We start from the raw sequence: 20,392 nt of genomic DNA, 5'->3' as shown, positions 1-20,392 counted from the left end.
ATAAAGATGCCTATTACTTTTTTCTACATGTACTCAACCATCGATAAAAGGTATCTTAAGATAAATTTCAATAGTTCGTAAACGTTGAAATAAGTTTTTTTTTTTTAAATAAATAAATTTGGATGCACTTTTTACATTGATCAAAATTTAATAACCTAATTCAAAATATAATGTAAACACAATTGTGCAATTCCTAATTAAATTTACAACCAATCAACCACTCTTTTAACACAATAAAAAAAACTGTACAAATACAATGGATAATTAGAGCTAAAAATACCTTTTTTTATTAGTAATTTGAACCGAAAATATAAAAGTCAACCTTTCGAAACCCATGCCCGTATCAACATGCTTAGCAGGCAGGGGCTTTAAAGAACCATCAATTTCCCTATTAAACTGCCAAAAAAATCAAAATCAAACAAGAGTAAATAATAAATCAAATTCATTCTTAGGCCACATAGAAGAAGAATAATAATAATATAAATAAATACAATAAGGAGTCTTTTGAAGAAGAAGTACACAAATTATATCAAGAATGCTAAATGGAAATCCACAAGACATGGTGGCAAAAGTTATACTTGAATAAAGACAAGGTTCCAAATCTCAAGGCACGTAGGATCATCATTGTTAACCAATGATGCAGCATCTTGATTACCAATGCTATCATAATAATATCTTAAGAATAATCCGAGTTAACACTCACAAAATCTGAATCAAGGTGTCCCTTAAGTTTTTAAAAATACGCGATAATTGCAATTTTCATCAATCTTCTCCTTCAAGAAAAAGGGGGGAAAAAACACCACTTGGAGGGATACGAAAGTTTAGCTTGCAGTAACTTCAAATGGAGGCAAACCCCAGTCATCTGGGTTGAAATCCAACAGTGAGCTCAAAACTTGGTCTGCAGTGGCATGATAAGAGCTATCCAGCCTTGGATCTGGAACCATAACCACAGACCTGTATGGGAAATGTAATGAAAGATGACCAATCATGAACAAGAAGAAAATATGCAGTTTAATATGGTGACAATTACAGAGGACCATTAATTAAAAACCAAGCACTAGATGTTTAATCAACATAGGAAGATTTGCAGGTTTTCATATTTAAGGATTTCAGCGGTCTATCAAGAATTTTCTAACACGAACTTTAAGGAAGAGGCCTTAATCAACAAGATTTCTTATAAGAACCTAAAAAAAATATTAATCAATGAAAATAATGAAGTGCAGTAAGGAGATCTCCCTAAAAAAGAAAAAAGAATATTAAGAAACAGGGTTGATAACAGCAAAGCAAGTGACAAAACAAAATGTAAAACCTCTTAATAGTAGTATGGTTCCTAATTTTGCAAACATGTCAGCCTCCAATCAGCTCTTCTAGGGAGGAAACAAAAAAGAACCATAATCAATGTTCATATAAATGGTGTTTCTCCAAGCACCAGGAACTAATTTTAAATCCAATAATGGCAAATATCCCAAAAATGAAATATATTGTATGCCTGTTCCTTACAGAGAACTTGTGTGAATAATTTTATAAATTATAGGAACTCTTCTTTTAGACTCTGAATGCACAGCCCACTAAAACCTAACCTTTTTATTTATGTAGATCAGTTCTTTTTTAGTATTTTTTTTTTTTTTAGGTTATAGCGTGACATTATTTTTCATCCACCTGTTTACATACTGATAAGCTGGAAAGTAAGTTTTAACCATTAGATTGTTCCATTAAACATTGCCAAGCCACTGACATCAAATCAACGTAACATTGGAACATATAGCAGTAACATGTCAACAATTAAGCAATTTTTTTCATTGTAACACTACCTTTAGTAGTACATAAGAATTTTACCCACCAATCAAATTCAGCCATTATACTGAATTTCAGCATGTGTTGTGGACAAAATAAAATGTGCTTTAGCATAATCATCAATAATTTTCACTAGTGAAAAGAAATGTCAATAAATAAACTTACATCCCCGCATTCTTAGCAGCATTAACTCCAGATGGTGCATCTTCAAATACAAGAAATTTATGTGAATCTACAGGGCCACCCTGTTGACCAACAAATTTGTCATGAGCTATCACATTGTCATTCTTAAGCCAAAATTAAAAGAATTACAATGAGAGGAAACAATGTACAGAGCAAACAGAAGTTTCCATCAGACAATACTGTCAACAATCAAAGTCGGAAAGGAACATCTACGAGATGGTTATACCTCAAATCTCTTGGAAGCAGCAAGGAATATATCTGGTGATGGCTTGCCTTGTTTAACTTCTGGATAATCTCCAAGAACAACATGATGCATCAATGAAAAGAGTTCACCATATTTGTAAATACCATAGGATTTAATTCAAATAAGCAAAAAACAAATCATCAAAATTGGGGAATGTCTTATTGCAATTACAAATTATTGACTTGGCCATGTAAAGGATTTGCAAACAAAATCAGCATTAACAAAAGAAGATTAGCTTAAGCCAAAGGCTCAACAAAGATATCAAAATCTGATAACGCTTTAATTTAAATTAAGCTGGCATTCAGAAGGCCTCATATTATAAGAGCCAATTGAACAGATCTTAATCGCACTTCGAACATTCATTATTTCATTTTCTATGATACATAACTTGGAGCTCAATATATTATTTACAACAACATAAGCCTTTCTGAATTCACATGTCATGGCTGGCCATTTAACAAATCAGCTAACAAAATTGGCAGGAACTAAAGAGGATAAGCATAAGCTTAAGTCAACGGCTTAATGAAGACATCAAATTCTGATAATGCTTTAATTTAAATTAAACTGGCATATTCAGAAGGCCTCACGTTAAAAGACCTAAAGCCAGAAAAACCTTGTTGACCAGATAAACGGATCTTTAACCACACTTCTAGCATTCACCACTTCATTTCATTGATAGATAACTTCAAGCTTTCAATATATTTGTTAAAATTAGAAAATCCTTTTGAATTTCACATGCACTTGTATTCAAACAAACAAGAAAAAGACTAACCTGTGTATAATTTAGAGGATTCTTCTGCAACTCAGTTATGGATATATCAATGTGCTTCCTGGAGTCACATATGAATTGAGCCTTTGCCTTTTCACCCACGACGACATATTTCGTTTCTTTGTCAGGACCTATGACAGTAGAGAAATATTTTATTTGTGGATAACAACCAATACAGGAATTTTCTCAGTTTGTCCTAGAAAATCAACAACATACTTTGAAATTGATAATCATTCACATTGAGTTGTTCAAAGGTGCATCTAAACCAAGTGCCAATATCATCACTGAAGTTAATTCATGGAGAAATTGATTTTAGACCCCAAAAAAAAAAAAAAAAAAAAAAACTACGTAATTAGCACAAATTAAGATAGAGAAAAAGAGTCATCAGCTTAAATATCATCCATTTATATATTCAAATAAAGAATAAAACAAAATTACTTAAGTTAGATAGTGAAAATTAAAAATAACATAACTATCAGACATTGAATATATCAAAAACCTGAATTTCATGCAAAATCAGAGGTTTTAAATAGAAATAGTACTGAAGCATCAGTGCATCAAAATCAGTTGAAATCATCCAAAATTTTAAGGATAACAATTCAAATAAACATCCATAACAGAAAACATATATTTATATAGCAAAAAGAAAAAAAGATAATGAGAATTCAGCAGTGGATTCAAGTATCTAAACCTTCTCCAGAATTTGGAAGAAACCCATTTTGGGGAATCTTCATGCTGATGATAGATATGAACCAATCAAGCTCTGATATGAACCAATCAAGTTCTGAATAAGAAAATCAATAACCAGTTGTGTGTTCCACAACACATAAACACTTTCTAGCTGAAACCCATTTGCCCAATTACAAACAAGGGCTTTAAGAATTGGGTTCAAGTAGATGCTCCAATACAAAGTCAGTCAAACAGCCAGCCTATTCACATTTAATCCAAGCAACTATTTAAAACACTACCAGCTATGTCCTAGAGCGGTTAATTATGAAGCTTCACCAACTAATAAAGCAAAACCTTTGCTAGAGAGAGCTCAAAGTCAAAGATTCAAAAGCTTAAAAGCTCAAAGCTTAGTGACAAACCAACAACAACACCACCATTCATCCCATAAACTACGCCATAACACACTCTCACTAATCAAATTCAAATTTCACACAAACCACACACACATTCGCGTACAGAAAAATCTTACAATAGGTTTGGAAATCCTCCACCGTTTAGGAGACAAAGCTGGGGATGCAATATCATCATCATCATCTACAGGAGCAACAAAACAACACCAAAAAAAAAAAAAAAAAAAAAAAAAAAGCTAGAAAACTCGTTTGAAAATAGAGAATTTAAACTTCAAATATCACGGTTCGATTTGCTTCAATTTAATCCTCCTGAACAGTATAGAAAAATATAAAGAATTTCATTGTCCTGGTAAAAAATCCTAAAATTTTCCCAGCAACCAAACAGAGGGTAAGAGTTGAGAGTGATAAAATACCGTCGAGGGACACGAAATTGAGAGGCTGAACTCAGAGTAATCGAACAATGGCTCGAAATCTTCAGTGGAATCCGGCTGAAACCAAAAATAAATAAAAATCAAATCACAGAGAGAGAGACAGAGAGACTGATAGAGAGATCGACATAGATAGAGAGAGTGAGCTATATTTATCCGACTGTTGATATAACATTTCGGATTTTATTAAAAAATAATTATAAATTTCAAACTATATTATTAGCAAGACAAGATTTGAAACATATTTGGTTTATAATAATTCGACTTTTCTGAAGTCGATTTCGCCCTTTGAAAATTTACTGAAAAATCGAGTCTGAGAAAGTCGATTTCCAAACTTGAGTGTCTCACACTCGATTTCCCAGTAGATTTTCAAAGGCCGAATTCAACTCCAGAAAAATCAAATTGTTATAAACTAAATATGTTTCAATCCTTGCCTTACTAATACAATAATTTGAAGGATTTAGTTATTTTTTAATAAAATCCTAACTTTTCCCTATTTATTCATTTTTTTTTAACACCTATTTCAACATTTATGCCAACTGTGGATTTTTTTTTTAACACATATTTCCACAGTTATACCAACTGTAGAAATAAATATGTGAATTTCTTTACTTTACCCCATAGTTGTGTATAACTGTAGAAGTTTAAGGTTTTTATTAAAAAATTTTAATGACCGTAGATAAAAATATGTTGAAAAAACTCAAGTTTGTTGTAGAGCTTCTTTGTATCCCAAATCAATAAATAAGAGGCATCAACTGCACTTCACCCCACCCCACCCACCCCCGACATAAATAAATTAATTAATTAATTAAAAAAAATTAAAAAAACCAGAATGGGAATAAGAAATCATTTTGTTTATTTTCCCCAAGACCAGAAGGGGTTTTGCTAAATTTCACGATAGCTAAAGAAATGAATAATCCTATTTCTAAATTTATAAGTTAAAGGGTGGTGGGTTCAACCAAACTTACACAAATTGGTTAAACTCGAAAGTTGCATTCACAACTTGCAATCAAGATGAAGTCACAATATTGGTTAATTTAAATGAAAATACTTCATAAAGGATTGAATTGTCAAAGCTGGAAATAAATATCTATGCCGAGATTCATACCTTTTTTTTATTAAAAAAAAAAACCATAATTTCATATGGTTATTGACTTTGACAATGTTCAGTGAGCGATATTAACCAAAAATGCAATATTCATTCATCTCAAATTACTAGACTACAAGGAAACTAGGAAAGTAATTGAAATAGAAAAGATTTCAAATGAAAGCAGTAAATTATGTAAATTGCTTCTCATTGATGGGTAGTTATGAGCTTTTGATAACAAATTGACATATAATTATAACCCATTATAGTTTCATAATGATTTTAAAAATAATAATAAACCTAGTTGTAAAAAAAAAAAAAAAAATCTTAAATGACAATTTGTTAGTGACGTTTACTAATAGACAAAAAATTAAGTAATTTCAGTGGTTGATAAAAATTAGAAATAATAACAACTTAAAGCCTATAATTTTTTATGAAAATGTTGTAGACATAACATTTTTCTTATTTATTAGAGTATTTGCATCAAATAGTACAAATTAGCTTGAGGCAAAAAAAATTCCCAAACAAGCCTAAAAAATCATCCCCATCAGCTTATTAGGCAAAATTGTACAAAACTCATCCAAATCTATAGTAATTATATAAATTTGCACTAGCACGCTTCATTTGTTTTTTTTTTAATATCTTGAAGATGAAGATAGTAGATGACAGCTATGTTGTCTGAATTGTGAAGAGAGAGAAACAATTTTTAAAAATAAAGAAAAATTAAAATTTAAAGAAATTAAGTTTAAAATAGATAATTTAATATGAGTATTTTTGAAAAGTGGTTAGGTAAAATAGAAATAGTAGGTTCTTATTCTAAAACAAATATAAATTTTTACATGAACATATGTGAGGACTATTTGGTTAGGATTATTGTTATTATTATTATTATTATAGGTAAATAAAGGAAAATATGATTAAAGGGGCTCAAAGAGAGAGGAGGCATTTTAGGGGAACCCACCCATCATCCTCCTTACACAAACTCAAGGAGAATATATTATAGAATCAATAATTGGAAAGTTAACATAAAAAATAAAAATAAAATAAAAAAACACACTTATGTAGCACAAACTCTACCATAACAAGAATTTAAAATTTATTTTGTAACAAAAGGCTTGCCTTAATCAATACAAATTTTCCTTAATTTGTGTTTACACCTCTTAAGTAAAACACAATCCCAATTATATAATTAATTAAAAACAATAATAATTTTACATCTGAAGATTTATCATACTTAGACACCATGTGCTTCCTCATGGCTACCATGATAATTTGAGAGTCAAAATCATTACATGAAAAGAAAATCGAAATAAGGTCAAACAACATAAATAAGGCAAATTTGTTGCCGTTGCTTTTAGATCCTTTCACTTCTTTGAGAATTATATATTTTACAGACAAAATTGGGAAATGCCCCGTTTGGGTAAAAATAGCAGCATAATGCCATTTTCTCCAAACTATATAAGGAAATGCCCCTCTTTTGTAACTCGATTTTCTCAAAATCGAGTTAGGCCCTATAGCGGCGTTTTTTAGGAGCCTATAGTGACATTTTTATGACCTATAGTGGCGTTTTTTAACTCGATTTATAAGAAATCGAGTTATAGGTAAAAAAAAATTAAAAAAATTGCCTATAACTTGATTTTATGGAAATCGACTTACAAAACGTCACTATAGATCTTGAAAATGTCACTATAGGTCCTTAAAAACGCCGCTATAGGGCTCTAGAATTTTTTTTTTTTATAACTCAATTTTGAGAAAATCGAGTTACAAAAGAGGGGCATTTCCCTATATAGTTTGGAGAAAATGGCATTATGCTACTATTTTTACCCAAACGGGACATTTCCCAATTTTGTCCTATATTTTACTCTAATATCCATTAAAAAATAAGCATTCATCATCATTTATTAATTTTCTGGAAACTTATGAATATATCCAGTAGCTTTCGCAGCATATCAACTTTTGTCCTAGAAATAAAAGTAAAATAAAAGCATAAACGAATAATTTAAATAATAAACGTGCTATTCTCTTGACTTCAATAAAGTAAATAAAGATATCATGTCAAAAACTATTAAATAATCATCCAAAAAACTACCTAATTATCAAACTATTAACAATATAATATATATGAAAGGAAAAGAAACCACATGATGAGGAAAATATTATATGGTGGTGTCTTAATATTATCAAGTAATCTTCTCTTCCAAAATATAAGTTAGGGTTATCAACAACATAACATGTAACATTATCACATGCTCCACATACACACCTACCAAATCACCATATGTGAAAAGTATTTAATAGGAAAACCTGTTAAGATTAATGTTAATTTTATGCTTATTATCTTTTAATTCATCTCTCAATCCAGTAACCCTCATAATTAATGAAAGAACCTCCAAGTTCACTGAGGCAAAGTTCATGCATTCAGTGGTATCGTGAAAACATATTGATACATTAATGATGTCCTTGAAAGCAAACTTCAGATGCATGGTTCTAATTACCCAGGATTATTAGGTTCCCCTGCAAGCTTCAGATGGATTATAATAATTAATGGTGTGATTTGCTAGCGCAAATTAATTTGCCTTTAATTTGGACACTTCTTCAGTGAAAAGCACTGAGAAATAAGGTGCCAATAAAAGGAGTCATCCAATCAACACAAAACATCGAAGTCTCCTACGTAGTTCATGTTCATGGAGACCATAAAAAATATATAAAGCCCACAACATTATCATCCAATTCATAGGGCAACACTCTAATTAACAAATGCCAATTCATAGAGCAAGTATTTTTAAAAGATAAACAGAGGGGAAAAGTCTGATGGATTCATCATTATTAGATTGTGTCAAAGTCCTCTTTATATCGCGTCCGAATTGAATTTATTCTCTTCATTATATAATAATTATTAACATTCCTCCAATCAAATTAAACAAGGGAGCAGTATCAAGAGCCTTATATTGATTTTAAAATAATAATAATAATTGAAAAAATAAATAAATAAATAAACAACAACAACAACAACAACAGAATGCCAGCGAAATGCTTTTGAGCCAATTGATCAAAAATCTAAAGTTAAGGTGTTTAGATTTTATTTATTTTCATTATCTTATTTGTATAGTGTTTATAAAAAAATATAGTAGTTTGTAATAATTTTTATATTAAATATGTTGTAAAAGTTAAAAGCTAATTTATTTAAAAATAAACTAAAAGTTAGATTATTTGCACACACAATATAATAATAATAATAATAATAATAAACAAATCCCAAAGGCACCAAGTGTCAAACACAAGCACACCTGGATCGGTTTACCCCTATTTCACCAACTCCAATTAAAACAAAGATTTTCAATGAGTTATTTTGGAACCATAAACTCTGTCACAACTATTTTATGCAGCAGATTGTGACTAGTTTATTGTCACTTTTACATAAATTCACTATTTTATTTTTCACTACTAATAGTCAGTCATATAAAATAATTGTGGCAAAATGTGTAACTAATAAGCTTAGAATAATTTTTAAATACGTCTGAAATATAATGACATAGTACTAATTCTTCTCGTATTTATAGTGAATTCCACTAATTTAATTAATAATAGGACTTTTCATAGATATAAGATGATGAAACATCTTATCAAAAAAAAAAAAAAAAAAGATGATGAAACATCATGTCACTCTACACATAATATACCTAATAATTTTGCTAAGTTTGTGCTCCTAGATTTATTGGTCTTCTAAAAAAAATTAGAAAGAAAAATATTTATTGATCTTCTATTTACACGCGTTAGCACGTACCTCAGTCCTATTCTCACACGTGTACAGCATATGAAATTATGGATGAACCGATGAACCATGCATGCATGCATGACCGTAACGCGCGTATTGGTTTCGCACAAAGACAGCTCTCATTGTTTCACGCTCTGTCCGAACTATGACTCACTCCCATGCATCTATGCATGGGACTTCACATTTACATGTTTGTTCGTTTGTTTGTTTCTTCAAGAAATAAAAATAGGTAATTGTACTTGCACAAGAGAGAGGTTATGTGGTATAATTTGTCAGAATCAATCTGCTACACCTTCCCTTAAAAGTTATTATAATTTTTAAATGAAGTTTATGACTTGTAGTGTACATTTGTATTAAAATAATTTACCTCTCTTTCAAGGGCGGTGTTAAGTGTTGTTCAAGGGGTTCAAATGAACCCCCTGACTTGATAATAAAAATATTATATATATATATATATATATAAATTTATTAGTTTATTTACTTTAAAAAATATTTTTAAACACTCTGACTTAAATTTTGCACACCCTAATCATAGATAAGTCCAACTCAAAACTAAACAATAACTTAGGTCAATCCAGTCCAAAACTAAAACAACATAGATCAGTCCATCCTAAAACCAAACAACAACATAGGTAATATAGATCTCTCTCTCATGAATCTCATCTCATTTCAGTTAATTATCTGACTATCTTGATTTCTTCAACTCTAAGAATAAAGAGTGAATATTTGTGAGTTGCAAGTGTCTATTTTATTATAAATTTATATTATATGTGTGGATGTGTTTAATACTGATTAAGAACATTTTTTTTTAATAATTTTTTTTGTGTGAATTGTGATGTGTGCAAATGTGTGCATGTATAATATAAACATGATATAACTTTATATAATTTAATTTTTAGGAAATACAGAGGGTTTGTAATGATTCAAAATATGAAAACTTGTAAAAAGAAATCGTAAAACTTTATGCATTTGCATATTTTTTTGTTGATAACTCGATATAGTCAAGTTTTATTTTAATTAAATTTTGTTTTAACTTATATTTCTTAATGAACCATATGGATAAAATTCCTAGAGCCACCACTACTCTCTTTTATGTATATGTATTTTTTATTTAATCTACATTTATTTAGGTGGGAGACACACATCTTTTTATTTTATTTTTTTTCATAAATTGTATTTTGAATTCTAAAACTTTTTTTTGAATGGTAAATCCTTAACTTAAGTAATATAATGTAAATCAACGAATTTAATCATTTAAGGTTTATAAAAAAATATATATAACGAGTTATATCCTATTATTTCACCCAAACAAAAAACCATATTATTTAAAAGTAACAATTTAAACGCTACTATTTCAAAAATAATTTAAATAATTTATATATATATATATATATATATTTATATATTAAACCCCAAACACAATGTTGTTTTAACTAAATGTATTTATGAGTTTTATTTTTTTATTTTTATTTTTTTACATTTTAAAATATCAAGGTTTAATTTGTTAATTTTGAAATTATATACTTTAATATGATATTTCTAAAAGAGTTGATTGCAGTTTACCTAGGGCCATTTTAATATTACAAACCCGTGATTTGAAAAGTATCATTTAACTCATCTAAGTTAGCCTCCATTAGACAGTTGTAACCTACCTCACCATTTTCGTTAGAAAAATACATTTGAGACATAAAACATAAATAAAATTTAAAAAAAAAAAAAAAGTAACTCAAAAAAACCTTGTTTCACCATTCTTGTGGGATTCATTAACACAAGATTTAGGCCAAACCAGACACTTTCAAGAAACCAAAACTCATCTCTATCCACCCTATACAAAGATAGATGAGGAAATGAGGGATATAATTTAAAATATATATATATCACACCAGAAAAACAAATTTTTTTTTTTTTTTTTTTTTGGTTTATATACTAAAGATGCCAACTAGCATTTCAAAATTTAAAATTACAAAATCCGTGGATTCTCCCAGTAATGATGAATATATAACAGACACCACAAGCCTCTTCTTTAACAAACTCCACCCCGTTCTTGATTTAATATTTATCCACCACCAAAACACAATATATAACAGAACACAACTATTCCCATCTATGAATATATATATATATATTGTGGGGCCTATGGACTTGATAACCTCGGCCCACTTTACATCTGGCCCAATGCCCATGCCGAGGAAGGAGTATTATACGAGGACGATGTATGAAGGCCCAAGCTCTTAGGATCCCCGCCGAGGATACCCCTGTCCTTGGCAGACCGTGATTAACCCCCAGTGGTGGAGGGGGACGAGCCCAGGACAGGTTGTCACCTCCACAATAAATGCGCTCCCCTAATCCCCTGGCCACATTAATGAAGACCGAAGTAGGAGGCGGTCTAGATTCTTGTATTTTATCTTGTTGTACATTTGCTTTGGTTGATTGATCATAGGAGTTTTGTTTCTCCTTCTGCAGATCCGCACGCCTTCGCGCGTCATTTTCATTTGGTCAACAAAGAGGACTTGGAAACCGTTCTTAGGGCGGAACTTTTTCTGAACGAGGCCGACAACCAAGTTAGGGCTGCCCACAAGATCCTCGGATGTGATCCAGCCCAGAAGTCGTTCCCAGTCCCAAAGCACGTTATCAGGGCTCGTGACCCTCGGCTCAGGCAAATCACTGTGGTAGAGGACGGTTTTGCATTTCCCGAAGGATCCCCCATTCCGGAAGGCATTCCGTTGGCAGGTTCTTCCTCGTCCCGTAAAGCGGTAGAGACCGAGAAAGGGAGCTCGGAGATAGGTGACGAAGTGGTTGAACTAAGTTCGTCTGAGGACAAATTCAGTGTATTTGACCGAGTTGAACAACCCGAGGATCCTCCCAGTGATCTAGGGGACCCTCACTTGTCCGAAGCCGATCTTCAGCCCCCAAGATTTGGTACCCAAATAGAGATCGGTCTTAAGAGACAACCTCAAACCAGTCTTCTTGATCTACTTGAGGGTAAGTCTGAGAAAAGTGTGCCAAAGGAGTTGCAGCCCAAGCCCCTTCTCCCAGGACTTAAGCCTTCATCTGCACAGACTAGGTCGTCCTCTGTCCCTCCAATTTCAGACTCTCAGCCTAAATCCTCCAACCCGAAAAGGAAGAGATTCTCTAAGGGTAAGGATCCCATGGATGGGGGCAGATCCCATTCTTCTCCAGGGGAAGACGAAGCACGCCGACCTTTTAAACAACTGAGAATTGGTAGACAGCACAAAAGAAAAGAGATTGCTCAACAATCCGAGCCCCAGGCCTGGCTGCTTGCTGCCATGCTCCATGAAAAACCTTTGATGGATGACGCTACGATCCGGGAATCCCGAGGAAGTGAGGGGGCTCACGTAGTCGATGCACTGGAGAGATCCTTCCTTTTCCCCGTCGACATGGCTGAACTAGGGAGCATGAATGGGCCAAAAGTTGCCTACAACCTCAAGAGATACCTGGGCATGGTAAGACCTCTGATAGTTGTTTATTCTATTTGAACTTTATTGCCTAACATCACCCCTCTCCTTTACAGCGCATTTATTTCGGTTGGCACGCCATCCAGGCTGTTTTCAGGTTGGACGAAGAGGTCGACGGCCAAAGTAACGCTCTGGCGCAGAAGCGCAACAAGTTCTTGAAGGCTACAAGTACCCTTAAGAGATTTGAGGCAGATCTCGAGAAGGCGATCGGAAGTCTGGAGGAGATGACAAAGGATAAAGATAGAGCGGCCTTTGACCTAGCTGCAGCTATGAAGCAAGCCGAGGATCAGACAAAGCGCTTGCAGGATGCCAAGGGCCAGTTGCGGGCTGCTAAAGAGGACATCGCCGATCTGAAGAAAAAGTTGGCCGAGGCAGTTGGGGCAAAGGGTATTGCCGAGTATGCCAGGGATGAGGCCGTGAGGGCCAAAAAAGAGGTTGTATTTGCAAGAATACAAGCTGAGCATTCCTTAGAACAGGCGGAGGAGGAGGCCTTTGCTGAGGGGGTCGCTAAGACTGAAGCTACCTTCAAGGCTCAGATCCCTGAAGTATGCAGACGCTTTTGTTCCCAGACTTGGAATGAAGCCCTCGACCAAGCGGGAATTGATGCCTTGTCTGACCTTAGGAGGGTAGAGAGAATATATTATCCTCCGCAATTTGCGAGGTTACCTCCATTACTTCTGAGGAGGAGCCTGCATTACCCGCGGTAAGTGAAAGTCAGACCAAGACCGCCGAGGACACATCTTCAGCTGACAGACCTTCTGAGGAGGCTGAGCCCCATGAAGCGTTGGAGGGGGCTGGAACCGACGGTCAAGAGGTGCCCCAAGGTGGGGTGAGGCCTCCTGCTGACCCCGAGCCACCCTCATTGTCCCTCAGATTTCTCCTACCGTGGAAGGGTCCTCTGAAGTAGCCCTTCCGGATCAGGATCCCTAAGTATTTGAACAGGCTCCTCTAGACAAACTGCCTACCGAGTTGGGGGAGTAAGCCCTCTTGTTGGATCACCCCGCTTTGATGGCGTAGGACACTTTTATTTGTTTTCTTTTTCATTTCATTTTGCTTTATGGCTTGGCGACATTGTTACGAGACTACATACTTTCTATTTAAAATATATATATTCAGTAGCTTACTTTTAGTTTCTTGATTAATGCTTCCTCTTACTTGTTATACTCTAATGTTTTGCTCAATACCCTGGTTCTGTTCTGGACTTAGTCTCGTGAGGCAATCAGCTGTCCCTGAAGCGTGAATCCGAGGACGGTACCACCACTTAGTTCTATCTAATGCTTTTGTTCTTCCGCAAATAGCTAGCTTTCCCATAGGCTTGAGCCGAGGACCATGCAAGGCCTTGGTTCTGTCTAACACTTCTGCTCTTCTATAAGTAGCTAGTTTCCCCATAGGTTTGAGTCTGAGGACCATGCAAGAACTTGGTTCTGTCTAGTACTCAGGTATATTTGAGTGGTTATTTTTCTTAGGTTTGGGTTCGAGGACCATGCAAGACCTTGGTTCTGTCTAACACTTCTGTTCTTTTGTAAGTAGCTAGTTTTCCCATAGGTTTGAGTCCGTGGACCATGCAAGACCTTGGTTCTGTCTAGTACTCAGGTATATTTGAGTGGTTAGTTTTCCCATAGGTTTGGGTCCGAGGACCATGCAAGACCTTGGTTCTGTCTAACACTTCTGGTCTTCTGTAAGTAGCTAGTTTCCCTATAGGTTTAAGTCCGAGGACCATGCAAGACCTTGGTTCTGTCTAGTACTCAGGTATATGCCCTGCTTCGTCGGAAGTGGGCCATCCTGTGGACTTGACCCTTGACCTCTCAATGCCCTGGGCAAGGGTGGTTTGGAATTCTAATCTTACGCATGGCAGTAATCCCACCCTTAATTCAAGTTTCAGCCCTCTTCAGTTACAAGGCGTCTCTTGACTATTCACGTTCCCCGCTAGACGTTTCAATGCACGAGGTGTGCTCTCATTAATATTTTCGTAGATTGATGCAGATCCAATGGTCAATAGCCACATTGGAATTTGGTCGCGATTAATGTCGCCGATAATTCTTCTCTCGAGTTTTGCGTAGATCAATTCTCACCAACTTCCACTCTCTATATAAGGCTATCAAGAGGGAAACGTCCTTCTGCACTTCATGAACCTTCTAACAAAACAGGAAACATGTCCTCCCAACTTTCCGAGCTCCTTTAATAACCCTGTCAGAATTGTGATAAGAGTTTGGAGAAATGGGGCAGCCCTGGATGGGAGAGTGGGCGCACAGGCTAAAGGCCCTCCTTCCTCGACCGAGAGTCGTTGTGGCTATAGTCCGCGTCAGCTTTCCGGCGTGGCAAAATTTGGGCGTCATCGTGATAGTGCCGTGCATGGCTGCTAGGAGGGAGGTCCCTAAAGTACATAACGCTCTTCTCCGGAGCGCATTCCTGCCGGAGGAGACGCGCAAGATTATGTCATGTTTGGTGCCCGGGTGTTGCCGTTTCCAACGGCCAACCGCGGTGGGGCTGGGAGAGAATCAGGGGAACGTCACGAGGAGGGGTTGCCAGGTGCCCATGCGTCTGCTCCTCTCTTGTCGCCGGCACCACCGCTCCGGCCCAGGAGTTGTTGGTAGCCTTGAAACAGGCTTGCCTCAGCCCCATTCCCTCTAGTTAGCTTTAGGACAGGCCCGTCTAGGCCTCTGTTTGTAGTCTTAGCTTTAAAACACGCCTGTCTGAGCCTCTGTTTGTATCTTGTATTTCTTTTTCATTTAATAAAATAATGCGATGCTTCATCTCTTTTCCTTTGAATCTTCTACTTTTCTGCAAAAGTTTATTTATTCATTTATTTTTTTTATTTTTATTTTTTTGTGGCACATCCTTGTTAACCTTCCGTAAACTAGCTATTTAGGAACGATTGTCCGTTGCGCCTGTTAGTGCACAAATTCTTCCCACAAACGGCGCCAATTGTAGGGACTTAATTTGGATTGGACCCAGAAAAGGGATGAGTTTCTAGCCCAACAAGCCCAAACAATAAATTTTTAGAGATTGGGATGAAGAATTAGGCTCTAATAGGCAGGCAACTCTAAAAATAGAAATTCCCACCATTGGAGGTCGAGGCATCTGGGCTGCTCCTTAAGGCCGCTCCTCGGCACTCATCCGAGGAGCTTCCTCCCTTCCCCTTTTTCTCCCTTTCACTTTTTCTGTTTGGTTCTTCTTATATAGTCCCCTCCCTTTCTTCTCTTTCTTCCATCTGTTGATCATCCATGCGCTTTCTTTCTGACTGTCCGTCCCATCCGCTATACTATCAGTACTCACGTGATTTACAGTGACCAAGGTTATTCAATCCAGGAGTCACATCTTCATTAATGTGGCCAGGGGATTAGNAAAAAAAAAAAAAAAAAAAAAAAATTAAGACCATATAAATTGGTACAATTTGTGCCACAACTGTCCATAGCCGTAAATAGTGAAGAAAAAATAGTAGATCTATATAAAAGTGACATGTAATAATCACAATTTAACACCTTAAATAGTTATGGCAATTTATGTGATACTAGTGCTACTCATTAATAAAAAAGTTAATATTTTATAGAGAAGATGGTGGAATTTAGCCAAAGAAAAACAGGACAGGACAGGCAACCCCCTTGGCTTTTGACCATAGGCATTATACAGGCCACGACCATATCACCAAATCTAATCTATAATGCTATGAACAAATTATAACATTTTATTTATTTATTTAATGCGCTAAATTCTTATTGGTTATTATTTATTCACGCTACTTCACCACGTTAAGCCGTATGTAAAATAGTAGGAGTACGTATCTTTAGCATTTTCATAACCAGAAAGCAGAAGGAACAAAAGACAAAAGTCAGTAACCGAATCAATCGCCGTGTACGTTTTTCAACTCCTGTTCTGCAAAACAAACTGCAACCGGCTATGCAAAACAAAACAAGTGCATCCTCCTCAGTCTTCACATTGCGACATACTTCTCTAATTTATAAAATATTACTTTATTTCCCAAATAACCAATCAACACATTTCATCTTTTAGTCTCATTGATTATCTCACTCCCTGCATCCCCACAAACTCATCCTCCTCACTCCTTACTCTGAGTTATTTTTGTTTAAGCTTGAAGTCATGGAAAACAGTAGCTCTTATTCTGATCAGAAATCAGGTACTTTTTCATTCTCTTCTTGTTTTCTTCTTTTGTGGGTAATTTCTGATTTGTATGATTATGGTAACCCTTATAGATTTGTGTTGCTTTTTTGTCATTTTTGTTGTGAAGATTCATTGGAGGCTGGAAATGGCAGTGGATTTAAAGTTCATGTGTTCTCATCATCATCTGAGGTGAGAATTTTCATCACTTGATACTATACACTATTATCTTTTTTCTGGGGTTTTTAATGCTTCTGCTCTTTATTTATTATTATTTCGATGTCAATCTTTTAAATTTATTCATTTCTAGCACAAAAATATTATCTTGCATGGTTTTAGGATAATGATAAAATACTCCCACATTTATACATATATATATATATAGTGTGTTTCAGTAATTGGGAGTTTATAAAAGAAGGAAAGAAAAAGAAATAAACATGTAGTTTTATTATTATAAAATGATAAATCTCATTTTTCCCCTCCCTACTGATCTGCTAGGATTAGTGGTTATAAATTGTTAATGGGTTCAAAAGGCTGAATTATAAAAACTGCGGAATAAGAGAATATATTGGCATTGGTAATTGATCGAATAAAAGAATCTCTATTTTAGACATAAAAACTCTTCATGTACAATTGAGGCGAGTGAAAATGGGTGTGACTATATACATCGAAGCTTTAATTTGGATAAATACTATATTTTTGGGTGGTAAATACTAATTTTGGGTCCTGACAATGTATAAGATTCCGCACATGTGAAGGCAGAAATTGCACTAGTCTACATCTAGTATATGGGTGTGACTATATACATCGAAGCTTTAATTTGGATAAATACTATATTTTTGGGTGGTAAATACTAATTTTGGGTCCTGACAATGTATAAGATTCCGCACATGTGAAGGCAGAAATTGCACTAGTCTACATCTAGTATATGGGATAGTTGCTCTGTAAGGGAGGAGGTGTATTTGTAGCTAAATAATTTTGACTATAGTGTTTAAAAAAAGGGATGTTTTTTATAATTTTTTTTTTTGGAGAATTAAAAAGATATTCTCACTAGTAGTGGCTTAACAATTGTAAATTTTGGTCATGTAGCAGAATTTTGAGGATGTTACCTTTGTCCCAACTGGTGTGGTTTTCTCTAGAAATTTTATATATCTAATTTTAAGTTGGGAGTGCAGTTTTTCTGGTTCCAAAAGTATTCACCATGGTGAAACTAGCGCTAGATTCAACTTCATTCCCAACGATTACCAGTTTATTGGAAATGTTTCTCAACTATTTATTTGTCACGTCCTGAATCAGTTGCTTGAAAAGCTGCATGAGAAGTGGAGTTCAGTGAAAAAGCAACCATATCCAGCAATGTATTCCAGCACATTTGGAGGAATTATTCTTGATCCAGCCATAATGGTAATTCCAATTGATGATCACATGGTTCATCGGGGGCATGGTGTGTTTGACACAGCTATTATATTAAATGGGTAAGCATGATGTAGTTCTATTTGACATTTCTATTGACACATCTCTTTTGAGTTCTTAGTCTAATGCAATCCTAAGCTTCTCTGTAAACCGTCGTTTTCTCTTGTCACATTCGAGTACAGTCAGAGCCGTAATTATTGATTATTTTGATTCCTGCAGATACCTCTATGAGCTGGATGCACACTTGGACCGTTTCCTCAGATCGGCTTCAAATGCAAGGATTTCGTCTCCCTTTCCTCGGTCAGCTCTTCGAAGCATTCTTGTGCAGCTGAGTGCAGCATCTCAGTGCAAGAAAGGAACTCTGAGGTACTGGTTAAGTGCTGGTCCTGGAGATTTCTTGCTTTCACCTGCTGGATGCCCAACATCTGCATTCTACGCTGTAGTCATAGATGACGACTTTTCTCAGTGCAAAGAAGGGGTGAAAGTGGTGACATCCACTGTCCCCATGAAGGCACCTCAATTTGCAACAATGAAGAATGTAAACTACCTCCCTAATGTCCTTTCAAAGATGGAAGCCGAGGAGAAGGGAGCATTTGCTTCTATTTGGGTTGATGAGGAAGGTTATATTGCTGAAGGCCCAAATGTAAATGTTGCTTTTATCAACCATGATCAGGAGCTTCTCTTGCCTTTGTTTGATAAGATCCTCAGTGGGTGCACTGCGAAAAGGCTTCTTGAACTTGCATCCAAGTTGGTCCAGCAGGGACGTCTAAAAGCTGTGAGAAATACAAATTTAACTGTGGAGGAAGCAAAAGGTGCTGCTGAAATGATGTTTGTAGGAAGCACGCTACCTGTATTGCCAATCATCAGTTGGGATGAACAACCCATTGGAGATGGTAAGATTTATCCTCTTTGCCATTCATAGAATAGATGCATTTCGGATTCTTGCTACTAGAGATCATTCAAGGAACACCCCCTCCCTCTACTGAATTTTCTTGTATAATATGATACATGGTATATAAAAAAAACTGTATAGTTTCTGTTTATAGGAGTAGCCAATGGGCATTTGTTGTCTAAGGACTTTTATATTTGTCATATTCTTACAGGGAAAGTGGGAGAATTAACAATGGCACTCTCGGATCTGCTTTGGGATGATATGGTAGCTGGACCTGAAGTACAGAGGATACCAGTTCCCTACGTGTAGTCAAACCCAAGTAAATCAAATTATAGAGGCTGAACTGAAAGAGTGGTTCCATCTTGTGCTCATTATCTTGTTGTTGCATGTTTTAGCAAAGGCATTCTTCATATCTGCCTTTAAAAAAAAAGAAGTGTTTGTTTTCTGTATAAAATGTGAAGAAGTCTTGAATAAAACACTGGATTAGGCACCTTTGCCTTCTTGGAAATGACAATGGGAAGCAATTATCAAGGGGACGGAGGAGATTTCATATAAAGAGACCCCGGAATTAAGTGTCATTGTAGAAACAAATGTAAAACTAAGATGGATTTTTTTTTCAATAAAAAAAAAGCTTTATAAAATACTCGGAATTCGACATGTAAAAGTCTTTTACAAGAAAGTTTTTCTTGTTGCTTGCTTGCTAAGGAATTTAGTGATTTCCTTCTATAATTATGGCTTGCTCCCAGGTAATTGAGCTCTTGTAGATTACCTGTTATTTTCTTTTAAACTTATATTTTCTAAGTTGACACTTCAACGTTGTTGTGGTGCAAACTAGAGAGAAGTGATATATCCAGAAATTTGTTTTTAGCAAGCTTAATTTATTTTTATTAATTCTGCTATTATATAACCAGTTTTGCTGTAACAGGCTTTGTGATGAGAAGTAACACACATTGATATTCAGCTGGTAAGCATTACATTGCGTTTCTAGTTTCTAGCCAGCTGAAAAGTTAGTATCAGCATTTAAAGGGCTGTCCACGGGTCGGGCAGGTCGAGTTTGTGCTCAACCCATCGGCCGACCCGACCTGATATGGTGGAGTCTACATCAACCCGCCGCCGACCGAGAAACTGATCGGATCGAG

General features: G+C 35.2%; 2 protein-coding genes across 7 annotated transcripts; one reads left to right on the top strand and one right to left on the bottom strand.

Annotated features, from left to right (window-relative positions):
- Positions 1–460: 460 nt before the first annotated feature.
- Positions 461–4,665, bottom strand: LOC112035549 (uncharacterized). Of its 6 annotated transcripts, none has more exons than XR_010632234.1 (7): positions 4,483–4,659; positions 4,189–4,226; positions 3,207–3,274; positions 2,994–3,121; positions 2,204–2,262; positions 1,960–2,039; positions 461–954 (listed from the first exon to the last, which is right to left on the bottom strand). XR_010632234.1 is itself a non-coding variant. In XM_065781632.1 (7 exons), exons 2-6 carry the CDS (start codon positions 4,251–4,253, stop codon positions 2,027–2,029), a joined length of 342 nt encoding a protein of 113 aa, XP_065637704.1. In that variant the 5' UTR covers positions 4,483–4,665; the 3' UTR covers positions 461–954; positions 1,960–2,026. The 6 variants fall into 6 exon arrangements, 2 of the variants coding, with proteins under 2 accessions (XP_065637704.1, XP_065637705.1); XM_065781632.1 differs by having other exon boundaries at positions 2,204–2,271; positions 4,189–4,253; positions 4,483–4,665; XM_065781633.1 differs by having other exon boundaries at positions 4,189–4,253; positions 4,483–4,662.
- An 11,976-nt stretch (positions 4,666–16,641) lies between these two features.
- On the top strand, positions 16,642–20,130 carry LOC112000326 (D-amino-acid transaminase, chloroplastic). The gene is made up of 5 exons (XM_024032428.2): positions 16,642–16,970; positions 17,082–17,143; positions 18,248–18,423; positions 18,581–19,254; positions 19,465–20,130. The coding sequence occupies exons 1-5, from the start codon at positions 16,934–16,936 to the stop codon at positions 19,560–19,562; spliced, it is 1,047 nt and encodes a 348-aa protein (XP_023888196.1). The 5' UTR covers positions 16,642–16,933; the 3' UTR covers positions 19,563–20,130.
- Positions 20,131–20,392: the final 262 nt, after the last annotated feature.

Source organism: Quercus suber, unplaced genomic scaffold (assembly GCF_002906115.3).
Source record: "Quercus suber isolate HL8 unplaced genomic scaffold, Cork oak 2.0 scaffold_273, whole genome shotgun sequence".
Taxonomy (NCBI): domain Eukaryota; kingdom Viridiplantae; phylum Streptophyta; class Magnoliopsida; order Fagales; family Fagaceae; genus Quercus; species Quercus suber.
The sequence above is the reverse complement of the archived record's forward strand: the minus strand, read 5'-3'. Positions and strand labels throughout refer to the sequence as shown.